The sequence below is a fragment of the Vanacampus margaritifer genome, chromosome 9 (genome assembly GCF_051991255.1).
Source record: "Vanacampus margaritifer isolate UIUO_Vmar chromosome 9, RoL_Vmar_1.0, whole genome shotgun sequence".
Taxonomy (NCBI): domain Eukaryota; kingdom Metazoa; phylum Chordata; class Actinopteri; order Syngnathiformes; family Syngnathidae; genus Vanacampus; species Vanacampus margaritifer.
The window spans coordinates 1,897,232-1,925,037 of record NC_135440.1 but is presented as its reverse complement, the minus strand read 5'-3'; the positions used below and the strand labels follow the sequence as shown (position 1 = coordinate 1,925,037).

Genomic DNA, 27,806 nt, shown 5'->3' with positions numbered 1-27,806 from the left:
AACGACATCCCCTGATCGAACCACAAGGGGGCAAGGGAAAACTAAAAAAATCTCATCAGGGGAAAAATGAGAAACCTTGAGAAGGGACCGCAAATGTGGTAATCCCCCTTCCAGGATGACCAGCCTCCAATGGATGCCGAATGGGCAACAATTTACATAGTTTGTGATACTTAACAATATTAACTAGAATAGTGCGAAAGTCCATTTAAGAAGTTGAAGCACTACAAGAAGACGTCGTCAGAGAAGTGGGTCCTCATCCAAAGTCACCCTGGTAGGTCGTGGCAGTTATCTCCCAGCAACTCCCAAGATAATGGTCCGCCCTAGATCTCATCCCGGTCAACCAGCGCGGAATGCGTAAAGCAGCATCCAAATCGGTCATTGGCACCTAACTCCCTCTCCAAGCCGTGGAGAAGGGAGTAAAAGAAAGCAGTGGCAGTCACCAGGCCCACATAATTCAGCCAAATGCAAGAGTATGAAAATGAGTCTTAAGAGAGTTGGGTCAAACATAACATCGAGATTTTTTACGGAGTCACTTTGGCTAATAATACATTTATTGAGGTTTAGAGAGGTGTTCGTAAACAGACGCCGCTGACGAGAGGGATCGACAATCAACCTCTCGGTTTTATCTAGGTTAAGGAGCAAAAAATTAAACGACATCCATTGTTTAATGTCGGCGAGGCATGCCTCCAGATTACAGCAATTGTGCGTATTTGTTATTTCTAGGGCAAAATATAATTGAGTATCATCAGCATAAAAATAGGGATGTTTGATATTTTTTAGACTGATACCGATACTCAAATCTTCAGTACTCATTGGTACCGATACCAAGTGCTGATACCATTAGTACTTTTGATACATAAAATTTCCACACCAAAAAAACCCCCTCTGACAAAAAAAAAAGAAGGAAAGCCTGAGGAAAGGAAGGAAGGATAGATGAAGCAGAGTGAGCCCGCCAAGGCCACCCACAGCCCCGAGGCAGATATTTTTGCCATTAAAATATGATTTTGAGGAGGATAGGCCATTGATCGATATTCAGAGTTTGATTATTTTTCCAGTTAACAAGAATTGTTTTTTTAGCGATAGTAAGGGCTACAAGTGTAGATTGAATATATTCACATGGTAAATTATTTGTTGTTAGGTCACCTAACAAACACAAGTTTGGAGATAAAGGTATCCTACAGTCCAAGATAGCGGAAAGTTTTTCCAAGACTTTAGTCCAGAAATACATAACCGGAGTGCATAACCATAAAGCATGAAAATAAGCGTCTGTAGTGTTTTGTAAACACTGGAGACAAATGTCGGAGTCGGAGAGTCCCATTTTCTTCATCATATATTGAGTAATGTATGTTCTATGGATAATTTTATATTGGATAAGTTGTAAATTTGTGTGTTTTGTCATTTTAAATACATTTTCACAAACTTAAATCCAAAAGTCAGATTCCGGAGCTATAGACAAGTCTGTCTCCCATTTCGAGATTTTATCAGTGTACGAAAGTAACTGTTTTTTTGTTGTTGTTGGAGAAAGCTTCGTAATATATTTAGCTGAAACAGGTGGTTGGAGCGTACCCCGAAGTGTTGGAACTTGTTTCTTTATCATACTTTTAACTCTTTGACTGCCAAAAACGTTAAATGACGTTTAGTAAAAACCTACGGAGGGCCGCCAAGGACGTTAAAAGACGTTCTCCAATTTTTTTATTTTTTTTGGAAACGGGTGGAGGAAAGCCTTGCCCAGCTGTGGTGAAAGTTTCAAGCAGATCTAGTTAGCCTAATGACTATTTTTGGCCCCTAGATGGCAGCAATGACTCTCTTTTGACAAGATTGGGTAGGCGTCAGTAGAAGACGTAAGGCGGAGCTAGAGGGGACAATGGCTGGGGAAGGGAAGAGAACATGGCGACCGGTTGCAAGCAGCTCACGCTCGAGCAGTTTTTTTCAAAGACGAAAAGCATCGACCAACGCTAAAGAGCACATTGACGACGACGATGATCATCATCGATGATGATGATGGTGACTCCGAGGTTGGAAGCATTGACGCGGCAGTAGAAGACGTGAGGCGGAGCTAGATGGCTGAAGAAGCGAACAATGGCGACCGGTTGCAAGCAGCTCACACTTGGGAATTTTTTTCAAAGACGAAAGGCATCGACCAACGCTAAAGAGCACATTGATGACGACGATTATCATCATCGATAGCGATGCTAACACCGGAAAACGCCGAGCACAACCGAGCACGCTCAGGCGGACGTTCAATCGGACGACGAAGAGTGCCCCGAGTCCAATGCATATTCATCGTAGTAGTGGGTACAGTCTGCTACTTGCTATTCCCTGGAAAAAAAGGCTGTCAAGAAAGTGTAACGTCTGCACGCGAAACGGACAATCGAAGTGAAACGTATCTGTTGTGCAAATCCTGATCCGTCTCCTTGCATGCAGGGCAGTGTTACAAAAAGAAAAACTGTATTTGAAACATCCACATAATTGTAAGTAGTACCACAGTTGCACACATTTGTAAATAGTTTGCGAAATTGTTTTGTCAAATTGTTACACTGTTGAATGGAAATAAACTTATTTTGCAATCTAAAAACACTTTTTCATTGTTGGTGGTGGTGTATTACAGAAGTAAAGCCCTATTTAGGTGTTTGTGGCATCATTCATGGACAAAAAGAAGTGTAGAATTCACTAGAGTGCATGAAATAACATAGTTTCACAAAAATATCTTTTTCTCCGCTTTTTGTTTCAAAACAGAGCATTTCGGTGAAACTAACCATTTTCTATTGTTGATTACTGAAGAACGGAATAAGGTAGAAACACAGTCCATAGTCCAAACACAACATTTACTGTGGACCTTGAAAGATCAGTCAAAATGCTTAAATCGGCTGGCACTGGCGACATCCCGTTTCTGAAAACGTCTGGCAGTCAAAGAGTTAACTTGCAGATAATGTAAAAAATGTCAGTTCTTTATTTTGTATTTTTGGAGCAAGGATGTATATGATATAAACATATTATCTGAGAAAAGATGGTGGAGATATGTAATTCCTTTTTGCTCCCACACACCTAAATAAAACGGTTGGTTGTTAAGTTGAAAGTCGGGGTTATGCCATATGGGAGAAAGCCTGCAGGGCTCCAGATGGGCTTTTGTAATTTCTAGTGCCTTCTACCAGGCAGTCAGGGTGGCGGAAATCATTGGGTTTTTAAAACAATTGTGTCGCTTAATCGATGTTGTAATAAAGAGTCTGAGAAGAAGAAGTCTGAGGTTATTACAATCCTACTGTTCTAGTTCCAGCCAACAGCTAGTATTTCTGTTGGGTTGTGCCCATAGAATGATATATTGTAGCTGGTTAACTATATAGTAGTGCATAAAATTTGGTGCCTCTAGACCTCCTTTGGATTTACTTTTCTGAAGAGTAGATAGACTAATGTTTGCTTTTTTTTCCTGGTAAAATTTTGTAACGGCCGAGTCAAACAACTGGATCCAGTTAGACATAGGTTTAAATGGAATCATTGGGAAAAAATAATTTATTTTGGGTAAAACTTTCATTTTAATGGTGGCTATTCGTCTTATTAGAGAAATGGGAAGATTATTCCAGCGCTCCAAGTCACTATAAATGCTATCCAAAAGTGGAGTAAAGTTTAAATTAATTAAATCAGTTAATTTAGGTGAGATTTTTATGCCTAAATATTTTAAATTGCCTATAGGAAATGAGTCGTGTGGGTCCTGGCTTGCAGGGTTCCATGAATTTTCTGTAATAGGTAGTAGTGTTGATTTTGTCCAGTTAATAGAATAATCTGATAAATGTGAGAATTTAGTTATTAGGTAAATACTTCCCCTAATGAAATAGCAGGTTTTTCTAAATAAAGTAAAATATCATCGGCATATAGATTAATTTTGTGTTCTGTTAACCCAGAGTGAATTCCTTTAATCCTTCTTTCCTGGTGTATAGCAATTGCAAGCGGTCAATAAATAAGTAAATATTGCAAATAATAAAGGGGACAGTGGGCATCCCTGCCTTGTGCCTCTTTGTAGAGTAAAACCGTGAGATATCATCCCATTAGTAGTAACTGTAGCTTTAGGAGAATCATATAATACTGACACCCAGTGAATAAATAACTTCCAAAAGCCAAATGTATTTAAAACAGCAAAGAGGGAAGGACCAGTTAACTTTGTCGAAGGCTTTTTCTGCAGCCAACGATATAATAACTGCCTTTTTATCATGCCGCTGTAACATGCTAATAAGGTTAAAGAGCCTCCTAATATTATTAGTAGAGTGACGGCCTTTAATAAAGCCTGTTTGGTCGCTATGAATGATTGTCGACATTACTGTTTCTAGACTAGATGTGAAAGCCTTAGCGATAATTTTAATATCAGTGTTAATTAGTGAAATTGGACGGTAACTTGATGGAAGTGTGGGGTCTTTTTCTGGCTTTAATAAAAGTTTAATTGATGCTGTATTCATGTGTGGACGTATGTAACCATTAGTTTTAATTTTTGTTACTACTCTTAAGAATAATGGAGCAAGCATTAACGAAAAGTGCTTAAAAAATATAGCCGGATAACCATCTGGGCCAGGTGCCCTTCCATTAGGCATGCTATTGTTGGAATTTATTTCTATATTAATATAAACTCAAGTTAATAATCTGACTCCAATTTGTGACCTTACCAAACTATCACCCATCCAACAATAGCATGCTCGTTCTGCAATAGAAAGGTATCAGGAAGCCGGCATTTTCACACACGAGTGGATTTATTCCTAACACTCAAATCTAATACAAACAGCTGGGGTCCCGGGTCCCTATCAATACAATTCTATACGTCTCTGTCTCAAGCAGCCGACGTAGTCTCATCCGAGTTGCCCCAGTGAATAGTTATACTACACAGTATTTAAATGACACAGAAACAAAGGCATCCTGACATTATTCTATTGGCTACGTGTTTTCTGCAGTTTAACTTTAGCTTGCTTTTCATTGGCCGATCTTCATCCGCAGCGTCACTGGGTGGCTTCTCCTGTTTTGTACTTTTCCGCCCCGGTGTAAAACAAATGTGATTTACAACATACTTTGAGCTTATCGCGGCTCTGCATCTCCCCTTGCAATTAGCATCCTTTGTTCTGAAACATTCCATTCCTGCAGCCCCCACTCTCACAAACTCTTATATTCCTTTACTATCTAGAACACTGTACAGATCGTTTATATTAAGTGGCGCATCTAACATATCTTTATATTCAGTAGTTAACTGAGGTATATTTAAGCTACTAAGGAATGCCTCAATATGCTCAGGGTTAGGCTTATTAGTTTTTGAGTATAGGTTGCGATAATAGTTAAAAAATGTGATTAATTTCTTTTGGTGATTGTGTGCATTCACCAGAGATTGTTCCCGATTGCGTTGAAGTTGTTTTGCAAGAAATTTACCTGATTTGTTATAATTGTTGTATTATAAACTCTGTCTTTTTAGATAACATATCGTCTGACGGTAGTTTTGTATTTTGTACGTCAGTCCATATTTGGTTATTTGGGTTTATTGTGTACTCATCCGTCAGTTGTTTAATTTTATCTTCCAAATCTTCTAATTTTTTATCCTCTTTCTTTTTATAAGATGAATATGATATAATTTTACCTCTAATTACCGCTTTCCCAGCTTCCCAGAGAAGTCTGGAGAGTCATTTATTTCCAAAAAGTCTGCCCACTCTCTTCTTATAATTTTGTCAAACTCTGCGTCATTTAGCATTGAGATGTTAAAACGCCATGTCGGGGGTGGTTTAAAGGTATAATTAACTTGTAGGGTAAGGAAGACTGGTGCATTGTCGCTAATAATAATAAGATGTATTTTTGTACCAATTTTATCAGCAATTGAATTATTTGTAAGAAAAAAATCTATTCTTGAAAAAAGGCTGGTGCACAGCGGAAAATAAGGTAAATTCCTTCTTGGTTGGGTTTTTAAGTCTCCAGCTGTCGACAAGACCAAAATCATCCATATATTCCCCTATTACTTTAGTATATTGTAATCGCCTTATACATGTTGTATTTTTAGAATGATCTATTAATGGATTTAAGACTGTTTTAAAGTCTCCTCCAATATAAATAATAGAGTTTGCTGCTAAATCAAACAGCTGAAAGAAAACTTCATGGAAAAAGGCTGCATCATCATTATTAGGGGCATATAAATTACCAAATGTGTATATTTTATTAAATATAGTCATCTGAATAATAATGTATCGGCTCTCTAGGTCTGTTACTGTATTATTTAGAGTAAAGAATAAATTCTTATGTGTGAGTATACAGACTCCTCTTTGCCTACTGTTAGAAGGGGCAGAGTACACTTGACTAAAATTCTTGTCAATAAGTAATTTTTCTTCAGATTTTTGTAGGTGGGTTTCTTGTAGGAGACAAATATCTGCTTTTAATTTTAAGAGATGGTCTAAAATGTTTTTTTCTTTTTGCCTGTGAGCGAGCGCCACAAACATTCCAGGAAACCAGAACTAATTTATGCATACAAACAATATAAACTCAGTCCTGTGTATACGTATATCTGTATAGGCTATTTTTTAATATTGGCATGTTATAGGATAAAATCAAAGTGGTTAGGTTAGGTGGTTTATGTAATTTGTGTGGAATAAGAGGTAACGTGTAAGCGAATATAACAGTAAAAAAACGGGGAGGGAGGTGTTAGTGAAGGAAATAAGTGGGAGATTAAGCATGTAACAATACACCAGTAACTGGTAACCTAAGCACGATTTTTTGTTTAAATATATTTTAGATATAGTTATGTATTAATATTATATTTGTAATATAGCCTATGCATAATGAGTATTCATATTTTAGGTTTTATAACCACATATACAGTATATGTATACATATAATAATCAAACAAAGTTTAGTTCCACCAAAGCCAATTAAAACAGCCAGGTAGTGGAGTTGGGGTTCCGGAAAAGTTGGCCATTGATGTATAGCTTATCAACGACTATCGTAGTCCGTTAACCCTCCTTCCTATTTTTTCTCATTATATGAAACAGTACCTTTCGCCGCTCATTAATCTCTCTTGGGAATTGGTTATTCATTCCGAAAGAGGTGCCTTTAAGCTCCCGTCCTTTACTTTTAACAAATTATTTCTATTTAAAATGCTCAAACTTAGCGATAATAGGACGGGGTTTGTTGCCCCTACGGGCTCCAAGCCGATGTACACGGTGAAAAGAGATATTATTTACCGTCTCCTGAGGAATTTTAATGATGTCGTCTTATTTTTTTTTTTATCTCGGCCTCTGGATTGTCAGAGGTATTTTCGGATATGCCTGAGAATATTAAATTCTCCCGCATGCTACGGGATTGGACATCCAAAAACGTTTCTTTTAGCGTTTTATTCTCCTTTCAATTGTTTCCAACTCAGCTGAAACAGCCGTGAGTGAAGAGCGTAACTCGGCATTATCTTATTGGAGGTCACTTACCTGTTGGCCGACGAATTCCAAACTCACCTTTAATTCCTTGACGTCCTCGCGGTTGAGGCAGAGGACATCTAGTTTTTTGTTAATGGAGTGCAGCATACTGACCGAAACGTCCGTAGTAGCTAGATCATCCGTGTCCGTCGCTGAGTCATTTTTTCTCTTCTTGGAAGGTTTTTCGTAGGATAATTCCTCCATCGCGCAGCTGTAAAAGTATCCGTCGCTGAAACGTTCAAGGTCCTCCATGCTGGGTGGTGTTCCAAATCTGTCGTATGAAAGAGAGAAGAGAAAAGCTAAGTTATATGGTGGTTAAATTCGGATTTGGTTTAGCATAATAGAGCTAGTTCAATCTTAGCAGCAGGGCGCCGCCATGTTGGGTATTCCCGGTCTCGCTGTAGGTCTCGCAACAGTCACAGCATCTCGCGATTGCGCCTCTCCGGGACTTTACATACTGTAGCCTCAGAGGTTGTATTACAATGGATTCTCTCTGGATTCCCTCTCTCATTCTCTCTGAGGTAAAAACGAAACCACGAGAGTGCTAAACCTGAAATACATGTTTGGAGGCGTGGTGTTCTAGTAGTATGTTATGATCGACGGTATCGAAGCCAGCGCTAAGATCGAGTAATAATAACATTGACGAGGTATTGGAGTCAGGCAGAAATTTTTCATTGGGGTGGCCATAACTTCATACCTGAAATGTCTAAATAAGTGGTTCTTAACCATGCAGCCATACCTTTCGCATGCCGACCTTGGGCAGCGAGCGTCGACGACTGGGCTGCATAAAATAATGTTATGAATTTAATGCATTGTAGCTGTTACAAATGTCAATGAGTTGGTCAGTTATAATAGAGCTTTCTGTCACTTGGCGGCAATAAGGCAAATGTCAGTTACTGACCTGTACACAATAAGTAGAAAAAGAAAACAAACTGCGAAATTCACGACTAAGTATAAAAAAATAAAAAATAAATAAAACTATATTGATGCCTTACCTCACCAAGAGATGGCTTTTTTTCCATCGTTTTTCCTGTGGTAAAATCTATTACCAGTAGTTATTTTTGTGTTGGTAAACAGGACTCAAGACTCTGAGATTAATTTGATGCAGGAATTCTTTGCCACCACTGGCCACCACATACCTCCGCCTTTGATTGGAGTCCATTGCTAGGATAAGGTCATTAGTCACTTTAGCAAAGGCTAAAGGGTGTCTCAGTACAGTGAACGGCCCTGAATCCTGACTGAAAAGGTTCATACCAATTGTTAGCAGCCATGTAATTATTCAGCTGTTGCGCGACAACTTTTTCAAGTAGTTTTGCAATAAACGGTGAACTTGATATAATTACAGAGAATTTCTCAGTCGAGGTTAGGTCGTTTAAGTAGAGGTTGAATAACAATGGTTTTAAAAGCAACTGGAACAGTGCCAGTAGAAAGTGATCATTTTGTAATATTTAAAACTCATCACAGTCGATATCCAAAACTGATTCTTCCAGCTCAATACAAGGGAGTGTACACATTGTACACTGTAATGCACCACTAAATTAAAAACAAAATTATGATTTCAATCATTTCATGAAAAGTTAGAGATGTAAGGAATTACAATTTGAAAACATACCGCAATGAGATAGGTGGCACGGCATAGTCAGAATCATATGGATCGGAAGCCAGTTCTTCGTCAAACTCTATTCTGGAAATAAAACAGGAAAGCAGCACATGTAAATATTTACTGATCTATAAGTATAGAATTATAGAGAGAAAAATTGGTGACTTACACAGTGTTATCCAGACTGCGTTTTGCTCAACAAAAATGGCATCCTGTAGTTCCACTGATGTCATGCTACAAAGAACAGAAAGCACAAACAAACAAATGTTATACTAAAATTATAAAAGAAGACAATTGTTTACCTTTCTTGTAGCAACTGTAGTGCTTCTTCTTCATTCAAAGGTTTTACTCCGGTAAATGGAAGTCACCTCTGTAGCGATTATTTGGGTTGCCGTGATAGCGAACGAGAAATTTAGACCGTTCTGAGGTGAGTTGTAATTTCCTCAGCAACCTCTGGGGGCACCACGTTGACTTTGCTTGTTTATAGGAACAAAATAAACGCTAAAAATCTTATTATCAAGTATTCATAATCTGAAGTTGCTACTTTAGTTAATCATGGAGTTTTTTGCTTTAATAAGAGAATTACTAATCCACTCAGTAAACACAAATGATACGGCAGAAATGGAATTTGTAGACAACAAATTTATTTAGTAAACATATCAGTAACAGCCTAACCTATTAATGAAACGGAATAAAAAATGTGAATCAAAGATAAAAAGAAAACATACAACCTAACGAACTAAGATAAAAAAGGAATTAAAAAGATAGATGGGGAATAGTGATGGAAGCGCTTTGACCTGTCAATCCTTTTATATTTAAATTAAAGTGTTGCGCCAGTAGCCAATAACAGTAGTCCAGCCTCTTCCGTACGCTTGAAGTAGACTTGGTTGACTGAAACCAAGCTGTTGGGATAGCATTTGATAGCATTTGATAAAAAATTTTTTTTTATCAAAATTGACAAGCCAGATGCTTCATTTATCATTCTGAACACATTTCAAACATTACCACGATCATAAAGTTATTGAATCCGCTAAGCTTACTAATTAGCTAAACTAAGATGGCTGCAGAAGTTACACACATCATTCATTTGAGATTGGTTGGACAGGTTGTGTACAAAGACAAACAACAGAAGTCACTTGATGTCAGTCAAGTACATAGAGTCCGTTTATGTCCCGAATTATGTAGACTTCAGATTAATTAGGAGCGGCAGGATTCTTGAGGATAATACCGATAGTGACCGCTGGAAGGCACTGTTGTACCATATAACTTCCCAGGGGCGTTGTTTCCAAAAACACATGGCTGATTCCTGTGGATAGGCCAGACCATAAAAAGATGGTCTGGGGACTGATAAGCAGTCTTATTGCTAGTTTGCTTGCTAAACAGGCTTTTAGGTCTCGTTGGCGCTGAGGTATGTGTTTCCTGTGGGTTGTAAAAACGAAATCCAGTCCCTGCTGGAGGGAAATCCAAAGAGTTTTTACTTTTTGAACTGTCTCTGGTTGGTTTGAGAAAACACAGGGTTGAAGCTTGTACACATTCCCCAGGGGGAAGTGTTTAAAAAGGTAAAAAAATAAAAATAATAATAAAAATTGAGGGTGACGGGCAATATTCGTTACACCTCTTTAAATAAAAGATTATCACGTAATAAGTAAGACATAATTTGCCTTCACATGTCCTAAATATAGAACTAAAAAGTCAAAGAGAATTTCAAAATGAATCATGTATGCAAACGTAACAGTGTCAAAGTACATTTTTGTATGCTATTTGATTAGCACCTTATTTTTACACAGTTTACCTTGTAATAACTGTTAGACGTTTTCAACAAATTGTATTCGATTATGCAATGTTGTAAACTATGCATGACTGTTTTTACATTGGAGCAAGTTATGCTTTGCTGTGCCACGTTGCATGGAAAACATCGAGAAAGATTTGGGCAGTGGCTTTTGTTTCACCAGGTGAAAAATTACTAAATCACAACAGAAGCTTGCACATTCAAATAAGCCCTAATACACGAAAGGCTTATTCAAAATACATAATGCAGCTCTGCTACGTTTATTCCCCCACAAAATAATTCTACAAAGATTAGCAATGCACTAAATCGATGGTCGCTCACGGAGCTACCATAACAAACAACTGGCTATAAATTGTTAGCAATACTGCCTTTAGCATACTGCATGTCTAGCTTTTTTACTTATTATTTTCTGGTAGATTTTTAAATAGTGCTTACCTTTCAAGCCAATTGTGGGTCATTTTTCATACCTAGAGCAGTTTTAAGCGTTCTCCATTGCAGGTCTTGTTTATTGCTGACGTCTATCAGTCTCCTCTTTGTCTTTTTGTCGCACTTGAATACACTTTTCGTTTTTCTTTTTTCTTGGATTCTGAGTTTGAGTTTGGTCTGTGCTCGAAGCTGGTTTCTTCTTGTTTGTGGTAGTAGTTTCCATCCCAACTGTAAAAAGTTAAAGGTGCTTATGCACGCAGTGTCGTACGCTAGCTAACACCAAAGGCTAACGCTATGTTGTTTTAACACACATATATGGTCTCCCAGGCGGGGAAGCAAACTCACGCCAACCTGCACCGAAGGCAAGTAACGGTAACCACTCCGCCACCCGGAGCCCCTAGGCTAACGCTATGTTCGGGACTACGCGGGGACACACATGACGTCACCCTCCGCCACTCCACCCCTCCCCAAAGAAACTGTATTGTGCAGGTCCCCACACTCTACTATAGGGGAAGGTAAAAGCTGATAGGTGCAGTCAGATTAAAAACAGTCAGGGTCTTCGTACTCATCTGGGCATTGATTGAGCATGCATGATGTAGAAAACGCTTTAATATTACTTTTTTAACGGCACCTTTAAAGTTGTGTTCCTAAATTACCTAAATGTCTAACGGCCAAATTAGACATTTTGAGTTATTTATTTATGGATTTTTGATGGGTAAAAGTGTTTTACAAAATAAATGAAGACAGCTCACAACTGCATACATGGTACAAACATGGCAAAATAAAATTTTGACTTGAACTGCTGTTTGTTCTGTGTTTCAGAAAATGTTTGACATCCCGGTGAAGAGTTGGCTGTGAAGAAGAGGGAGAAATAAATGCATAATGATGACCTAAACTGATACATCTGGAAAAACAGTTCATGACTTTAAATCTCTATGTATGACCTATGTGCAATTATACCATGATGCTGTATAAAATAAATAAATTTAATAAAGGTTGGAAATATTCTATATATATATTGGAATATATATATGGGGGGCGGGGGGTTCACTAAATTGTATTACACATAGGACTCAAAACTGAATTTTATTGTGTTGTATTATTTATACAAATTTCATTTTAATAGGTTTCTTAATTTAACTATAGTCTGAGCTTTGTCTGTTTTAAACGGTGAACAAAAGACCAGCTAGATGTGTGGCAGACCAACATGTAATTTTAAATGTATTGTTTTGGTTTGGCCCATATTTTGAGGCAGAAATCACTTAAAACAATATGTTGGCCAAAGAGTCTTACAGTTCTGTGCAACAATACAGCTCGCAAGCATAAGCTCACATCTCTCCCAAAAGTTAAAGTACCACTGATTGTCACAACCACCTAAGTGGGACGAAATTCATTCTCCGCATTTGACCCATCCCCTAAGGTAGTGGTGAGCAGCAGCAGGGGCCGCGCTCAAGAATCATTTGGTCATCTAACCCCCCAATTCCAACCCATATAGTTTTAGTTAAGGAGTGATATTGTTTTGTTTGTAGTTTAGACATCCTCCCTTTTGGAGCGCCTTTAGTTTAACATTTAATAGCCTTTGTTTTTTCCCTCAAAACGAGGAGTTTTTTTGTTTAATGAATATCTGCCTTGGCCTCAAACCCCTATCTCTGAGTCCTAAATCGGCCATGTCGTGTCAGTACATGTTCTTTTCAATAACACAAAATAGTGGTTTACCAAAAATGAGCTGATTATTGAGCAGTTTAGTTTATTAGCATAGTTATACTACATGCTTGTTGTTAATAATTAATAATAAATAAATATATATTATAATTATATATATATATGTGTGTGTGTGTGTACATATATATATATGTGTGTGTGTGTACATATATATATGTATATATATCAGGGATACATCGAAATGAAATTTTTGGGCTGAAACCGAAAATGAAAAATGCTTGGCCGAAACGGCGAAAAAAAAAAATTATGCCAATTTTTTTACTATCATTTATTATAATTAATTAAAATTATAATATTATTATAAAATATTTAGGCCTATTTAGCACGGCCATTTTAACAAAGCACAATATAAATTGCGTCCACACCACAGACATCAGAGACATGTTGGCAAATGGTACATTAAACACCAAACGCGTGGTGAGCAACTGAATATTTTCTGGCGGTGAAAGTGCACTTTATAGTCAATGTACAGTACTTCGCACCGGCGGGCACTGATGCTTGCGGTGCGGATGATGCAATTGTAGAATATTTGGAGCAGGACACGGTGCGGCGCACTTAAAATCAGCACATTAACATATTCACCACCATTTAAAAATAAAAAAATTCGCACCAGCTAATCCGCTTTGGTCAGAAATTGGAATTTAGACAAAACATACCTATATTCTAACGCTGATAACTAAAGAACGGAAAAAGATAGAAATACTTTTTTTTTTACTGCTGAAAGAAGAGGCTCTAAAGCCTCGTTTCCACCGCCGGCATCTACTCTACTCTACTCTGCAAAAGCTCAGTCTCCACCAACAGATCTACCCAGCACTACTATACTCTACTCACTTTTTCTGGTACCTGCTCCTTTGTGGTTCTAAAAAAAGTAGACCAGTTCCAAAACGTGACGTAATTATTTTGGAGGCCAATGATTGGTTCGAGACATGTCGTCATCAATGTGCAGCTGCGCAAACCGCCACCCTGGGAAAACAGCTGCCATTAACAATGAAGAGAGGACAACAATGGCTTCCAAACAGATTAATGCTTGGACTTTTGAGGAGGTGCAAACCTTTTTAACATTATTGAATGCAGTCTTCTGGTTGCTGCAATATTCATTTGACGTCTTCAGGCTGAAATAAACAGGCACAAACCATTGTTTGCACTCTCCATTGTTTTTACCTGTTTGTGCAGTGAACGCTATCTGTGGTCGCTTTAGCATGACATCACTGGAAAGGTGAGGAGGGTCTCCCGGGTGGTGGCCGTGGCAGTGGAGATGCACTGCTTTTTGGGGTAGAGTAGAATAGGGTAGATATCGTCGGTGAAAACGAGGCTTAATCTTTGTTTTGGTAGGTTCCATGTTTATATAGTGTTAACATTGTTAACATTTTTAATTCTTTATTTTATATTTTAACCATTTTGAATTTATAGATGTGTAGATGCACATCTGCACAGGTGTAATAATGTCAAACTCAATATAACTCGACCTTAACCTATCTGTTATCTTGTTTTGTCTAAATTCTCTGTTTTGTCCTGTTTGTGAAAATTCAAGTTCAATCTAGCATACTGAGATTCTGTTTTGTCTAAATGTGAAAGATCAACCTAGCATACTGTGAGAATGTAATCTGTTTTGTCTAAATGTGAAAGATCAACCTAGCATACTGTGAGAATGTAATCTGATTTTCGTATTTGATGGGAGGAGAGAGGCGTTTTTCTGTACAAACTCTGATTGTAATAAAAGGGCTGTGTCTCCTGGGGGGAGGGACACACATTCTTGGATGACACTGCTTGGGTGATATGCAATTGTGTGACCAGAGATCTCTGTAATAAATCAACCTTGCAAGGACCCTTTTCACAAGAATCTCATCTTTGATTTATTTGAGCACGCAAAAGATTACAAAATTTATTATAATCCTTCAATAGCAAAAGAACATATTCTGTGCGCCTTGCAAGATCAGTCAAAATCCAGTCAAACGGCTGGCATTAAAGGGGTTGCTCCAATGAAAATGGCTGGTATTAAATGAGTTAGTTAATGCTCAAGTATAATGTATACATTAGAAGCAGTGCCGTGCAAAATGCATTTAGCAGGCTTCTGGTTGATTTAATACATTTCTATTTTATATGATGAGGTTTTTAATCATTTATGTAGCAGTCATTATAGTTCAAAGTAGCCACATTTTATCATTTTATGGGTCTGACAATACTTTACGTATTCTAAAGTAAACTTAAACGAATTACACTTGTACTGATCTCATGAGCAGGTGCATACAGTAACATAAGCAGTAACTGTATACAACATGGGCTTTAAACAAGATCACGTTACTTTCCGTTCTAATCACTGTTTTACGGTATTAACTAAACAGTAATATGAAGTTATGCTGCCCGATGGTCACAAAAAAAGGGGGTGGGGGGCTTAATAAGCGTACTTAATGCGCGTTTGACAACTTGGTCCGAGTGCATTCGCTTTTATTTGCAAAGCTGTACCACCACTTCCTGATTATCAATGCAATGCTCTTATTTTAAAGTGTACCCCACCACTTCCTGTGTGACACTTCCTTTCAGACAGTGCACATTTTTAAACAGTGCATTTTATTTTCATTTATCTATTTATTTTTTATCCACACACACATATTCACACGAATAAACGTGGTCTCCGGGTGGGAAGCGAACCCGCATCGCCAGCACCGAGGGTAAGCGATGCCGTGACACTCCCAACTCGCCACCCAGAGCAGTGCAAATGGAATGCGGAAGTGCACGGTAGATCCCCTGCGTTAAGAGCACTGATCTGTACATATTCCTGGATAGCTGATAGCCCATACTCGCCCGTGCAAGCCGTTGAAGCCATAGGGTGGTCATTCTTTTTTAAAATTTTTATATTAAGTGGACGGTATGTGCTGCTTTGAAGACAAACTTCTTCTCCCCAATATTAGCTTTGGCAGAGGCATCTTTTATTGAATTACATGTATCATTCTTTAATTTAAAAAAGATACATTCTCCTTCTGTACACCAAACATAATTCAGCTTATAATTTATATGTGTATTTAAGACAAGTTTTAAAATGTCTGAAGTCCTCTTGTTTATGTTAACAAATTTAAAACATCATAAATCATGCTGTTTCTACTAAGTACTCAAATGTTCTCCAATTTCGATAGTCTAATGTATAGGATCGTATGCCGTGAACGTGTTTCTTGGGAGTGGTAAAATGGCGGCTTCGAGGCTTCAAAAATCTCGGCCTAGCAGGTATCCAGTTGTTTACAGATCAGTTGGTGAGAGGAGAGGCGGGTACTAGCTTTACCGCAGTGACTGTACGTACAAGGAATGGCATTACTTGGATCTTTTGTCTTAGCCTGGAACTCCAGACTCACTCGCGGCTTTGCCGGAGAGTGAGTCTGGTCAACCGCCCTATCAGTCGCATTTCTGAGGCGGGGCATATCTGAGCTAACAGACAGTAGACTGAACCAATGAGCGAAGAGCGGACGTGACGTCAGAAAAGCGACTTTTGAAGACTTTTTTTTTTTTTGCGGAGACAGAGTAAAAATCCAACATGGTTACTAGCCAAAGAGAGACTAGAGTGAATGACGTCGTTGCTGCGGGAAAAACTGCGCGCAAATCGTGCAGGGGGCGCAAATCGTGTATTGACGCAAATCCGTGCCCTGGGTATTGAAACAGGGCGGAAGAAGCAGTTGATGATGAAGATGATGTCAAAGATGGTGTGTTTTCCTGGAATCAGTCCCCAAATCTGCTTTAAGGTACACGTTTTAGTGTGTTAGTTTGTAAACGTTTACCTTAAATGTCTTGACTTCCAATGGTGCTCGTGTTTTAGGCCATCAGCCAAGAAGCAATATGTGGCTTGAGCCGTTAGAAATAGGATTTCGTTCCACATTTGTGTGCGTGTGTGTGTGTGTGTGTGTGTGTGTGTGGGGGGGGGGGGGGGGGGGGGTGTCTGTTTTTTGTTTCTCTTGTTAAGACCCTTAAATATGCTGTGCTAAAAGTAATCCGTTTGAATCATTGCAGTTTTATTTTTATTTTTATATCGGACATCTAAACATAGCATGATAGGGTAAAAATGGCAAGAGTTTGGTGTCTGAATGCATGTTTAGACCCCTATATCGCCTATCAGGTGGTCACTCATCTTTGAAATGATAAAAAGTACAAAATTATGTAATGTGAGCTTTGTCCCATAATGGTAGCACTAAATAAAAAATGTACTTTGTTCATAACTTTTCATGCAACGTACAATGGAATTTCAGGTTAGGGTTAAAGATTGAGATAATAAACACATTCAACACAAGTTGATATTTTATAGTACAATATGAATAGACTTTATTTACAGATATAAAATTCAGATTACAGACAGATGCTGTCAAACCATAATCTTGAGGGTACATAGATTTGAACTGTAATCTGAAATGATCAAGTGAGTTTTTCTGATTTACAGTATATGTAGGTATCATCATCATCAGACTCAACTAGTGTTGTCACTATCAAATATTTTTAGAATTGATTAATCAATTTATTAAATTGACTAATGGGATTCATTTTAATGTTGCATTAAAGTGTGTTACAAAAGCATTTTTTCGTGATTACTGTTTTTTAACCAGTGATTGGTGTTAATTTCGTACTTCGCATTTGTATAAGTGATTTAAAAAGAAAAAAAAGAAAAGGGGGTGATGTACTATGATACAGTTTCGTTTTGTGGAACGAAAGTGAATGATAAGTGGCCGTGGTTGATGGCCTATTTCAGAAACGAGTCTTCTCTGCTCCTGCGGTGTGTCTGCGGGTGTTGTGCCCATGTAGTTACCCCCAAACAAACCCCCTAGCCACAACTTAATGATAAGACGATATTGGTAATGTTTTTTAAATGAGTTCCTTGTTCTGCTTTTTTCAAAGATAAAGCTATCTATTAGCTCTTGTAAGGGCAAACAGTTGTCCCATGGCGAATTTATTTGGATCGCCATTTTAATCTTCTTTATCATAATTGTAATAATAATAATGCAATCAGATTCATATAGCGCTTTTCTAGACACTCAAAGACGTTGTACAATGGAATGGATACATTATTCATGCACTCACACATTCACACCGTGGTAGCGGTAAGCTACTTAAGTAGCCACAGCTGTCCTGGGGCAGGCTGACGAAAGCGTGGCTGCCACTGTGCGCCTACGGCTCCTCCGACCACCACCAAACATTCGCACACTTTCCATACACCAGTGTGGTTAGCACTGGAGGCAATGTGTGTGAAGCGCCTTGCCCAAGGACACGACGACTCTTGGGGAAGAGTGGGGATCGAACAGCCAACCTTCTGGTGACTGAACGACCATCTCTACACCCTGAGCCACAGCCACAAATTTGTCATTGTTGTTGTTATAATTGTTATTATGATGATTATTATTATTAATATTATTATTATTATTATTATTAGTAGTAGTAGTAGTAGTAAGGCTGGGTATCGATTCAGATGTCCAAAATCGATTCAGAAGGGCCCGATTTGATACATGATTCACATTAGTTTTCAATTCAGTTAAGGATTTTATGCAGTACCAATTTAACTTTTATTTGGAAGATATTTTCAGAAGTACCAATGTTGCAAATAGTAGAAACTTTTTTCACTTACTTGGAGCATTAGTAAAAACATGAATATTTACATTTATAATTGAATCCAATGCAGTTACATTAATCATGTTTATTTTTATTCAACATGACCTGATCAAAACAACAAATAATATTTTAAACCAATTATAACTATACGCTATGTAAATAAAGTGGCAAAAACACTCTGGAAAATCACAACATTCACATTCCTGTTTTTATGCTAAGCTTCCAGTAGTTAATAAAAAAAAAGAAAATTGACATAAGAAACACAGTCATAGTGCATAATTATGCATCCAAAATTTGTGTTTTTATGGCCAATATTTTACCTTACTTCTTTGTGTTCAGTCTTTTTCTTTTTCTTTCATTGAATGTACAGTTAAATGACTGCCACATGCATGCAGTGTATAATAATAATAATAATAAGTAAGTATAATAATAATGTGGCGGTAATCTACCAAAAGCACCTGCCAATCGCGATAAGAAAGAAGAAGAAGTCATGCATTACCGCCAGTGGCCTTCTTCATAGCCATAGGTATCAATGCTAAAGAAGGGGGCGCTAATGAATCAAAAGTATTTGACAACCATCAAATTGAAGTAGAAGAAGTAGTTTGTAGTCTTGTAAGTTATAGTGTAGTAGTCTTTCTTTACTATTTAGAGCAGCAAGATGCACAGTAAACAATCAGGATTCTACTTTTGGCTCCAATGTGGCACAGAATTTTAGCTAAGGTAAGCCATTTAAAACTACTGCAAAAAGAAAAGCTTTTTCATAGTGCATCTGTGTACTGTGTGTGTTTGCATGTGTGTTTTTCGAGGGAGACCCGCGATGCAATCTGCTTGCATGAAAACGCAAGTTATAATGCAATCAGCAGCTCAGAGCAGCTCATGCTTGAGCTGTTTCCTTTCTTTGTAAGCATCAGGCTCCTTTTTGGGGTACTCCGAATAAATGAAGGGCACATTTGAACAACGCTCACACGAGGTTTTGAACAAGTATGTGCTCGAAAGATGTATTAAAAGTATCGATACATGGTTTTATGAATCAATATTGGGCTATGAAAAGCAATATCTATTCTATATTGATATTTTAAACCCAGCCCTAATTATTAGGGCCCAAGCAGCGACCGCTGCAAAGTCCCCATAGTTTCTGTAAGAATTAATTAATCGATTTTTTTGTTGTTCTTCTCTGCAAAGGATCACATTTTTGAGACACTAAGCATGAACGAAAACTCACCAAACTTTACACACACATCGGGCCTGGCAAAATTTTTTATTTTATTTTAAACTTTATTTTAAGTCGCCATACATGAATACTAAAAAATGTGTCTGTAGCGCCTCCTACGTAGGTTTAACAGAACCTGCTGCATGGATGCTCCAAACTAAGTTTTGTTGTTCCCTTGTGACAATGACAATAAATATTCTGAATCTGAATCCCTGTCCTGCTATGTTTGTACGACAGCAACGGAAATTGGGTGGCACCTGTAGCACCCCGAGACGGACAAAAAGGCTTTGGTAGCAGTACCCTAAAATGAACAGGAAGTGAGCTATGAGTATTTGAAGGTCCAATTTTGGCCCATTTTTGCCCATTCACAGTAGTCATACTGTCCCCTTGTCCTACACAGTTAATCCGATTGACTTCAAACTTGGGCTGTACCAGCTCAACACCTGGGACAACAACAGGGGAAACAAATCTAACATTTTCGACATACTAAAGTATATGTCAGCTGGAGCATCAAATTTTGCATTACAAAATTCTTACTTGATAAGCATTCCCGGTTGTAGAAATTACCTAGAGGTACGAAAATTCGGAGGCATATTTAACAGCCCACAAGGTACGAAAAACTCTTTTTGAGCCATATGCTAAACCTAAAAGGAAGTCCGCCATTTTGATGTACTTTGTTGTCCTTTTTTTGGCCGTTTTAAAGGGGTCTTATTTTAACGAACTCCCCCTACAGAATTTAATGTAATTCGTCTTTAAATTTGGTGTCTTTCATCTTAAGATTTTGAAGATGAAAATTATTGAGAGCTTTTTATTTCGTCACACACTGTTGCCGTGGCATGCACTGTTCGTAAAGGAAAAACAAAATCATTCTAAACAAAGCATTTGCGGTTGTATGAATCACCTCAAGCTGCTGGGGTGTCAATTAATAGTGTTAATTTTATCCACCATTTTTAAACTTAGTTTCAGTTTTAGTCCAGTTTCAATCACGCTTGTTAGTTTTTAACATAGTTTGTCAACCTCATACCGTTTTTATTTAGTCAACTTTTAGTCGACTATAATTCGAGCATTTTGGTCTAAGAAAACATAATTGTATAGACCCCTAGAGTTTGTAAAGAATGTGATGTAATTTAAAGGGTGGGGCTTAGTTGGAGGCAAAAACATCTCAGTGCCGCGTGGTTGAAACGCCGGTTAGCATATTTTCATGGAATGTTAACATCGGAATGGACGCAGAAAACGGCCACTTGAGTGAATATGTGAGTAAACTGACTCCTCACGACCGTAAATGTTACTTTAAGAAGTTAACTCTAGGACGATATTTACTGACCCCTACGGCCTCACTCACTGGACAGACGATTTAACAGGACTACCCAGTACCCACCGTACAATGGCCGGACATTTACATCTATCTTATAGAAAAAACGAGCGTTTATACTCAAGATAAACTAAAGGCCTATAAATCATTAGACACCTACAACTATGTCTTGAATGGACATGTTGAAAAATTTGAATATAACAACTTGAGCGAGGACTTTTAGGTCATGCGATCGCAAGTGCCAAGTCAACGACAGGAACAGAAGACAAATATTTAAAACAATTATTGTCATTTTACACTTCATCTTTTCCACTGAGAGTTTGCCTTGTTTTTTCCAATTCACACACACACACACGCACGCACGCACAGGTACTGGTGGCTAAATGTAGGTAACTGCAGCTCCGAAAGGAGCGCATCGTACCATACTTGGCGCTTGCATGCTAAAAACAAATGGTAGCATGTATGCTAAAATACGGTAACAAGCATTCTACTATTTGTTTTAAAATGGCAACTGGAGTAAAATAGTGAATTCAGTTCAGAATCCATTCACACACCGCGGCGCGGTGCGGCCTCCCAGTTTATTTTGGTGGATCGCTCCAATGCTTCTCCAGCGATTGGATCATGCCAGAATGATGGCAAGCCCCGACGTTTTCTTGCTTCCTCACCTTCCGAACCATGGATTCATTGATGTGGAATTATCTCGCGGCTGCTCCATTCCCATGTACAACCGCGTAACTGATAGATTGTGCCTGGAAAGCATGTCTCGACTTTAAGCTGATGCCATTTACGGAGTTCCACCGGAGTTCAAGTCGTCTCCGCGGATAGTGCCCGGTCGCTACGCATCGCCAAATGGGTGGGGTCCAAACGAGATAAACAAAATGAACTACAGGAGACAGGTCACACTGCAGTCTGGCGTTTCATTTGATCTATTTTTGTTCACTTTCTCCTTCCATCCCCACATTCGAATACATACAGCGACAACTCTCTTCGCCGCCGCCGCAAAAAAGGGCTGGCAACAGCAATACATGGCTTGCTTTCTTTACTTCTTTTTCAGTATCGTGGACCTAGGCTACTTTGTAATTCACTCTCCATGTTTAAGGGAAGGGAATGGACTTTAAATTGCACTTAGACTTTTTCATTAAAAAAAAAGAAAAAAGATAATACACCTTTGACAATAATTAAAAACATTCAACTCAAAATGTCAAATATTGCTGTTTAGATTTTAGGAACACAACTTTAAGCCATTAATACCTTGTTGTTGTATACATAGACCAACTATTAAAAAAATAATGTATCTGCCTCTTATTTATCTTAAAGTTGTTTTCCTAAATCTTAAACAACCATATTAGACATTTTGAGTAGATTTTTTTATTTAAAGGGCAAAAGTGTTTAAGAAAATACATCGATTTATTTTATTTTGTTTTCTGATCTATGACTCAAATCTGTGGTCTGATCCGAACCATGACTTTTGTGATTCTTTGCTGTCACCGAATCACCATCAGTACTTAATCTCTCCTGTCCTGTTTGTGGGAACGCTAATCCCCTAAATGGTGGTAAAGTAGTCAGAAACAGTGGCAAAGAACTGGTGTCTGGACACTACTTGCGAAGAAGAACAGTCGGCAAGTTTTCACTGTCACATACTGAATGTTCTGATACATCGTTGAGAAAATTTCTGACAATATATCGAATATTGTAGATATTATGTATCGTGATATTATTGTTATCGTGGGCCACATATCGTCACAGTCTTGAATCGTGAGCTACCCGTATCGTCCCACTCCTGTAAGAAACATTAACCCAATTCTCATGTTAAGTTTGAGAGTTATGCCATCTGAGACTAACTGGAGTGTCCCTGTCCTCTGTCACTTCAGCCTAGGGTCATGTTGTAACCATGCAGCGGCAGTGCTATTTAAAGTGGAGCTGTATGTAAGAATGGGGAGGACTGAAAAACCAGCAGTCACTTCAGAAGAATGCCTTTGGGAACAAACTAAGAAAGAGGTTAAACCAGCAAGAGTCAAAGAAAATCAACTTCTGAAGACCCAGGGCAAGCCAGCTGCTGACAGCAGTCCCAGCCAAAGTTAAGTTGCCCCTGATGCTGCCATCCTTACCAGCATGGAAAACAGTGACACTGACACAGCATCAGAGGACAGTCTAAAGCAGAGGTGGGCAATCTCGGTCCTCGAGGGCCGGAGTCCTGCAGGTTTTGGAGGTTTATCACTCCCAACACAAGCTGATTCCAATCAGCAGGATCGTTATCAGGCTTATGCAGAGCTTGCTGATGAGCTGATCATAGGGTTAGGGTTAGGGTTACCAGCTGTGTTGGAGAACGGAAACATCCAAAACTTGTAGGACTGCAGCCCTCCAGGACCGGAGTTTGACACCTATGATCTAGAGGATCCTTCAGATTTGCCAGAGCCTCTAAGTGCCATGTATTACACCACACTTGGACAGCAGGTACCAATGGACATTAGAGAGAAATGTGAATAGGTGTATCTTGGCATGAAAAAAAACCCCTCCACCCTGACCAATGTAAGAGACTTGAAGCCACCACAAGAGAGCAGGCAATATCCAAAGACTGGCACACTCACAGGGTAGGCAAGATTACAAGTACTGTACATTTTCACTGCGTATGCAAGGATGACAATTTAAATAGAACCCCACTGATGAAAATCATGCGCTACAGAAATGACAACGTTCAGGTTCCAGCAGTTTTATGGGGGAGAGAGGAGGAAATTGCAAGGGAGCAGGGCTTTAAGTACTCTGGCACAATGCCGGATTTCCGGCGTAAGAGCCACTAGCCAATCAGAGGCAGAGCAGAGCTGGTCTTGTATTAAAACAGTACAATGAGAAATCCAGCCAACAGTTTACATTGTGGAGGTTATTTGACACGTCTGGCAAAACACAGAAAGAAGGCCAACTTCAAAATAAACCTTCCCATACCAAGTAATATGTGGAGTGCAATGCCAAGGAACGCTTTTATTTTGAGTTGTTCCCGGGAGCGCTTTGCCTGTTGCGGCGCAACGGATGACTTAAATACATCCGATGCATTATTCTTATTATTACTATGTTTTCACTTGGAATATTTTGGATTTTACTTTGTTTATGTAATTGATTTATATATTTTATTCTGTTGTTTTAATTACTGTATGTTTAAAATAAACTTCAAACTCAAACTCTACAAGCAGTGGTGTTTACTCCTAGCTTCACTTCCGTTGCCTCCAGCGTCAGTTGTTTTGCCTCCAGTGAACCCCTTGACATCAGGCCTTGAAAGGGTCTATTCGTTTGGTTTTAGTCAACAAAAACTGTCAACTTTTTAGTGTAGTTTTAGTCAGGACAATCATTTTACCCCTGTATATTTTTTGTCAGCAGATAATGTTGAACAATCTAAAACGATTTCACATCAAATTTTCTTTTGTCTTTGGGTTAGGGTTACCTAACCTTAACCCTTGACACACACTTACTGTATATCAACAAGTGGCTACTACTACTACTCCATGCTACAAGCTAGTAAGTTAGCCAGCATTAGTCATACTGTATGTTCTACCACTGCCAATTACTACAGCATAATAATAATAAAAAACTAGAGCTGCGGGCAACTATAAAAGGCCCTCGCAGCATGGGCCACATTGGGGTATTTGCACTTTGGGGTACTGGCACATTCGAAGCCAAATTTCTTAGAAAATTGCATCATAAAAGTTTACATATGGATGTTTTTTTTTGGTTGCCAGGTGTGATGAGTGTGCAAAGCTCAATGGGTTTTTGTCAATGTTAAGAACCTCAAAAATCAGCGTCCTTTTTTATTTTTTTGGGGCAATAAGTTGCCCCGATAGGCTTTTTTTTTTAAGTACATATTTACACATCCTTGTTAGTTTTACTCATAGCACAATAATGCCTTTGTTATCCATAGAGGGCATCAAAAATAAACAAATAGATAAAAACTACATATGTATGGATAGGTCTGATGCCACTGAACATTTTGAGTGGTGGAAAGTAAAAAAATAATCATAAATGACTTAGTTATCACACTTACAAAGAGTATCCAATTTTTTTACTAAATACCTTATATGTCGTAATTGTTTTTGTCGACCCAAGGGCTAGGTGGCACTATATTTATAACTGAATATTGTCATAGAGATACTTTCAGGTCGTGACTATAAACATGCATGTGAAGTTTGGGATTTTTTGGAACATGTACCAAGGAGTTACTAAGCATTTCGTCTTTCATGGCGAAGGAAATATGAAACATAAAAAATGATGTCCCGCCCCCGTCAAATAGTATTTTTAAAAGTAAAAATTTTCCCCCTGTTGATGGGCCAGGTCTAGACATGGTCTAGGCCAAGTTTGAGGTCAATCGGATCGAACGTGTAGGAGAAATGGGCAAAAAAATGCCCCCCCTGTAAATGAGCAAAAATCGGAATTCAAACATTCTTAGCTCACTTTCTGTTCATTTTAGCATATGGCTCCAAGAGACTTTTTTTTTATAGGTCTTGGGCTCCCATAAACCAATTTTTTTTCCCCGTAGATCTTGCGTAAACATACAATCGGGGCTCTTTCGTTAAATATTTGTAGGGGGCACTAGTTAAACATTGTTGTATAAATCGTACAATACTTGATAAAATATTGCTCATTTTGCCAGGCCAGATGTGTGTACCAAGTTTCATGAGTTTCTGTGCATGTTTAGGCCCTCAAAATCGTCGTTGTATTCTTGGCGAACAGTGCCTTGCCACGTCCAGAGCAATTTGCAAAAACTCACAAATTTCGTGTTGTGACATCGTTGAAGGCCTGAACACTCTTCTGAGCAAATATGAGGTAGATCGAGTTAACGTGGTTGGAGAAAAACGTTGAAGAACCCCACCATAAAAAATTGCCATTAGGTGAAATATACATCCTTAAAAATGTTCAACGCTGTTGGGTCATCTTTTTAGCCAGTTTGGTTAAATATTGGGTTAAAATTTGACTAAATTATTAATCCATCTGCTGGGCCAGAGATTATCCATCCACAACATAAAATAAAATGCATTGCTCTCTTAACCCAACTACTGGTATAGGCTGTTGAGGTCAGTTTGATTAGGAAAATATGTTTACATTTACACCAGTTGTTGGGTTAAAATAGGCCCCGCCTTCAAGGTTTGCATTTGGAAGTCGCCATTTTATCTCCCCCATCTTTTCTCTTAACTTGGACTTGCCGACTGTTGCCCAATGGTGACGTGACGCAGTAAGAACACCGCATTTTACATTATTATACAATAATGTATTATATTTTAGGCTAGCTGTATTATCAACTTTAACTTTGGAGTACAATAATGCGGGACGCTAGTTAGCCCGCCCAAAGTCCCTGCTTGGCGACGGCGAACGTCGGGGCCATGGAGCTCGTAGGAGGAAGAGTGTTTTGTCGGCCAGTGCGCTATCCGATGGAATTAAATGAACGATAGTTTTTTTATTTTTCCTCCTTACACCGGGGCTGATTTAAAACCTTGTTGCTGACTGGGTTTCTGGGACGAGATGCTACGCTCACACCAGGGGACAATATACCTCAAAATGCAAAGGTAGGTTGTTTATCATGTTAACTGACTTATTTTTACATAGTCTGTTCTATATTGAAACGCTGTGATGATGTTATGTTACTTTGTTCACTAGCATGGAACAAATTACTATTGTAGTGGCAAGCTATGCAGTCATTTCATGAATATGACTTTGGCTCCAGAGTGAAAAACTCCCAAGCACAAAGACGAAATCCCCCATTATTAAACAGTCAAATGCACTTAATAGTTTGAAGAAGGTACACTTTAAAACTAAGCCGTGTGTTCGTGCAGTTGGCGTGGACGCCAACTATCTGGCTCGTTAATGTGATTTGAAACACGCAATGGGGGGTGGAGTTGGTGTAAATGAGCGACTCTGGCGGTTACCGTGGGGTACAGATCGACTACAGCTCTCAAAAAGCTAAAGTCTGGAAATTATTGGTGGGCAGTGGGCACTGGACATCGAATTGCAAGGTCGTTTATGGCAACGTTTATTAATTCTGAAGAAGTATAAAGCCAGCTAGTTTGCTTTGTGTCAATACTAGTGAGGAATTTCGTCCTAAATATGTTTGTATTCCTTTCCAAAATATGGCTAATTTGCACTAAAGTGTGGAATTTGCCTGACTGGATTACTTCTTTTGAAGGTATTTATTTGTATTGGTTATAAAAGTAAAAAACAAACAAACACAGGCCAGTGAATTCAGTAAGTGCCACAACAGACTAAAGTGAGTTTGCCAGGTACAGCAAGATGTCTTGGATGAAATAGAATAGAGTTGCCTTTTCATATCAATCCAACTCACTGTCTTCTCGTTGCAACAAGCATAATTGTCCTCAATTTAACTGTACTGAAGATTGCACTAATGTATTATCTTCTTGTCTGTTGATCACAAAATCAGATGTAACTGCGGAGCAGGAGTGCCACAAAAAAATCCTGCCACAAACAAAATCCAATCTTTACCTAAAACTTCAAGCATGGTGAGTTTATATTTTACGGAATATGTTTGACGAAGTAAATTAATACTTTTTACAAAATTATTCCTTACACGTTTTTTTTTTTTTAAATATATATTTTTTTTTTTTCTAATGCAGCAGATTTCTTCAGAATTCTGTGTTACTTGATCCTGACTCAAAATTAAATGACCAAGAAGGAGAAGATGCGCAACCTCCTTGCCAACATGAATTTGCTCTCGGCAGGTATGCACATGATACATATCCCTGGAACTGCTTTTAAACATT

The 27,806-nt window shown here is 38.5% G+C and overlaps 3 protein-coding genes across 13 annotated transcripts in view; all 3 read left to right on the top strand.

Moving 5' to 3' along the window:
* ano10a (anoctamin 10a) overlaps positions 1-12,242 on the top strand; it is an 84,368-nt gene extending 72,126 nt beyond the window's left edge. For all 5 annotated transcript variants that reach the window (XM_077575205.1, XM_077575203.1, XM_077575204.1 and 2 more), the window contains one exon: positions 12,053-12,242. In XM_077575205.1, the coding sequence (XP_077431331.1) occupies positions 12,053-12,088 (36 nt within the window). In that variant the 3' untranslated portion in view covers positions 12,089-12,242. The remainder of the gene's footprint in view (positions 1-12,052) is intronic.
* Positions 12,243-15,475: 3,233 nt separating this feature from the next.
* pomgnt2 (protein O-linked mannose N-acetylglucosaminyltransferase 2 (beta 1,4-)) overlaps positions 15,476-27,806 on the top strand; it is a 21,785-nt gene continuing 9,454 nt past the window's right edge. For 3 of the 7 annotated variants that reach the window (XM_077575140.1, XM_077575141.1, XM_077575138.1), the window contains exons 1-3: positions 19,292-26,597; positions 27,467-27,545; positions 27,660-27,764. The gene's annotated coding sequence lies outside the window, so the exon portion shown is untranslated. Of the gene's footprint in view, positions 15,622-16,884; positions 19,250-19,291; positions 26,598-27,466; positions 27,546-27,659; positions 27,765-27,806 lie in introns of those variants that run through there. The other 4 variants (XM_077575144.1, XM_077575142.1, XM_077575139.1 and 1 more) reach the window with 3 other exon arrangements.
* Positions 15,639-27,806, top strand: part of LOC144057501 (uncharacterized) — a 30,263-nt gene continuing 18,095 nt past the window's right edge. The window contains exon 1 of the transcript XR_013295272.1: positions 15,639-16,680. The gene's annotated coding sequence lies outside the window, so the exon portion shown is untranslated. The remainder of the gene's footprint in view (positions 16,681-27,806) is intronic.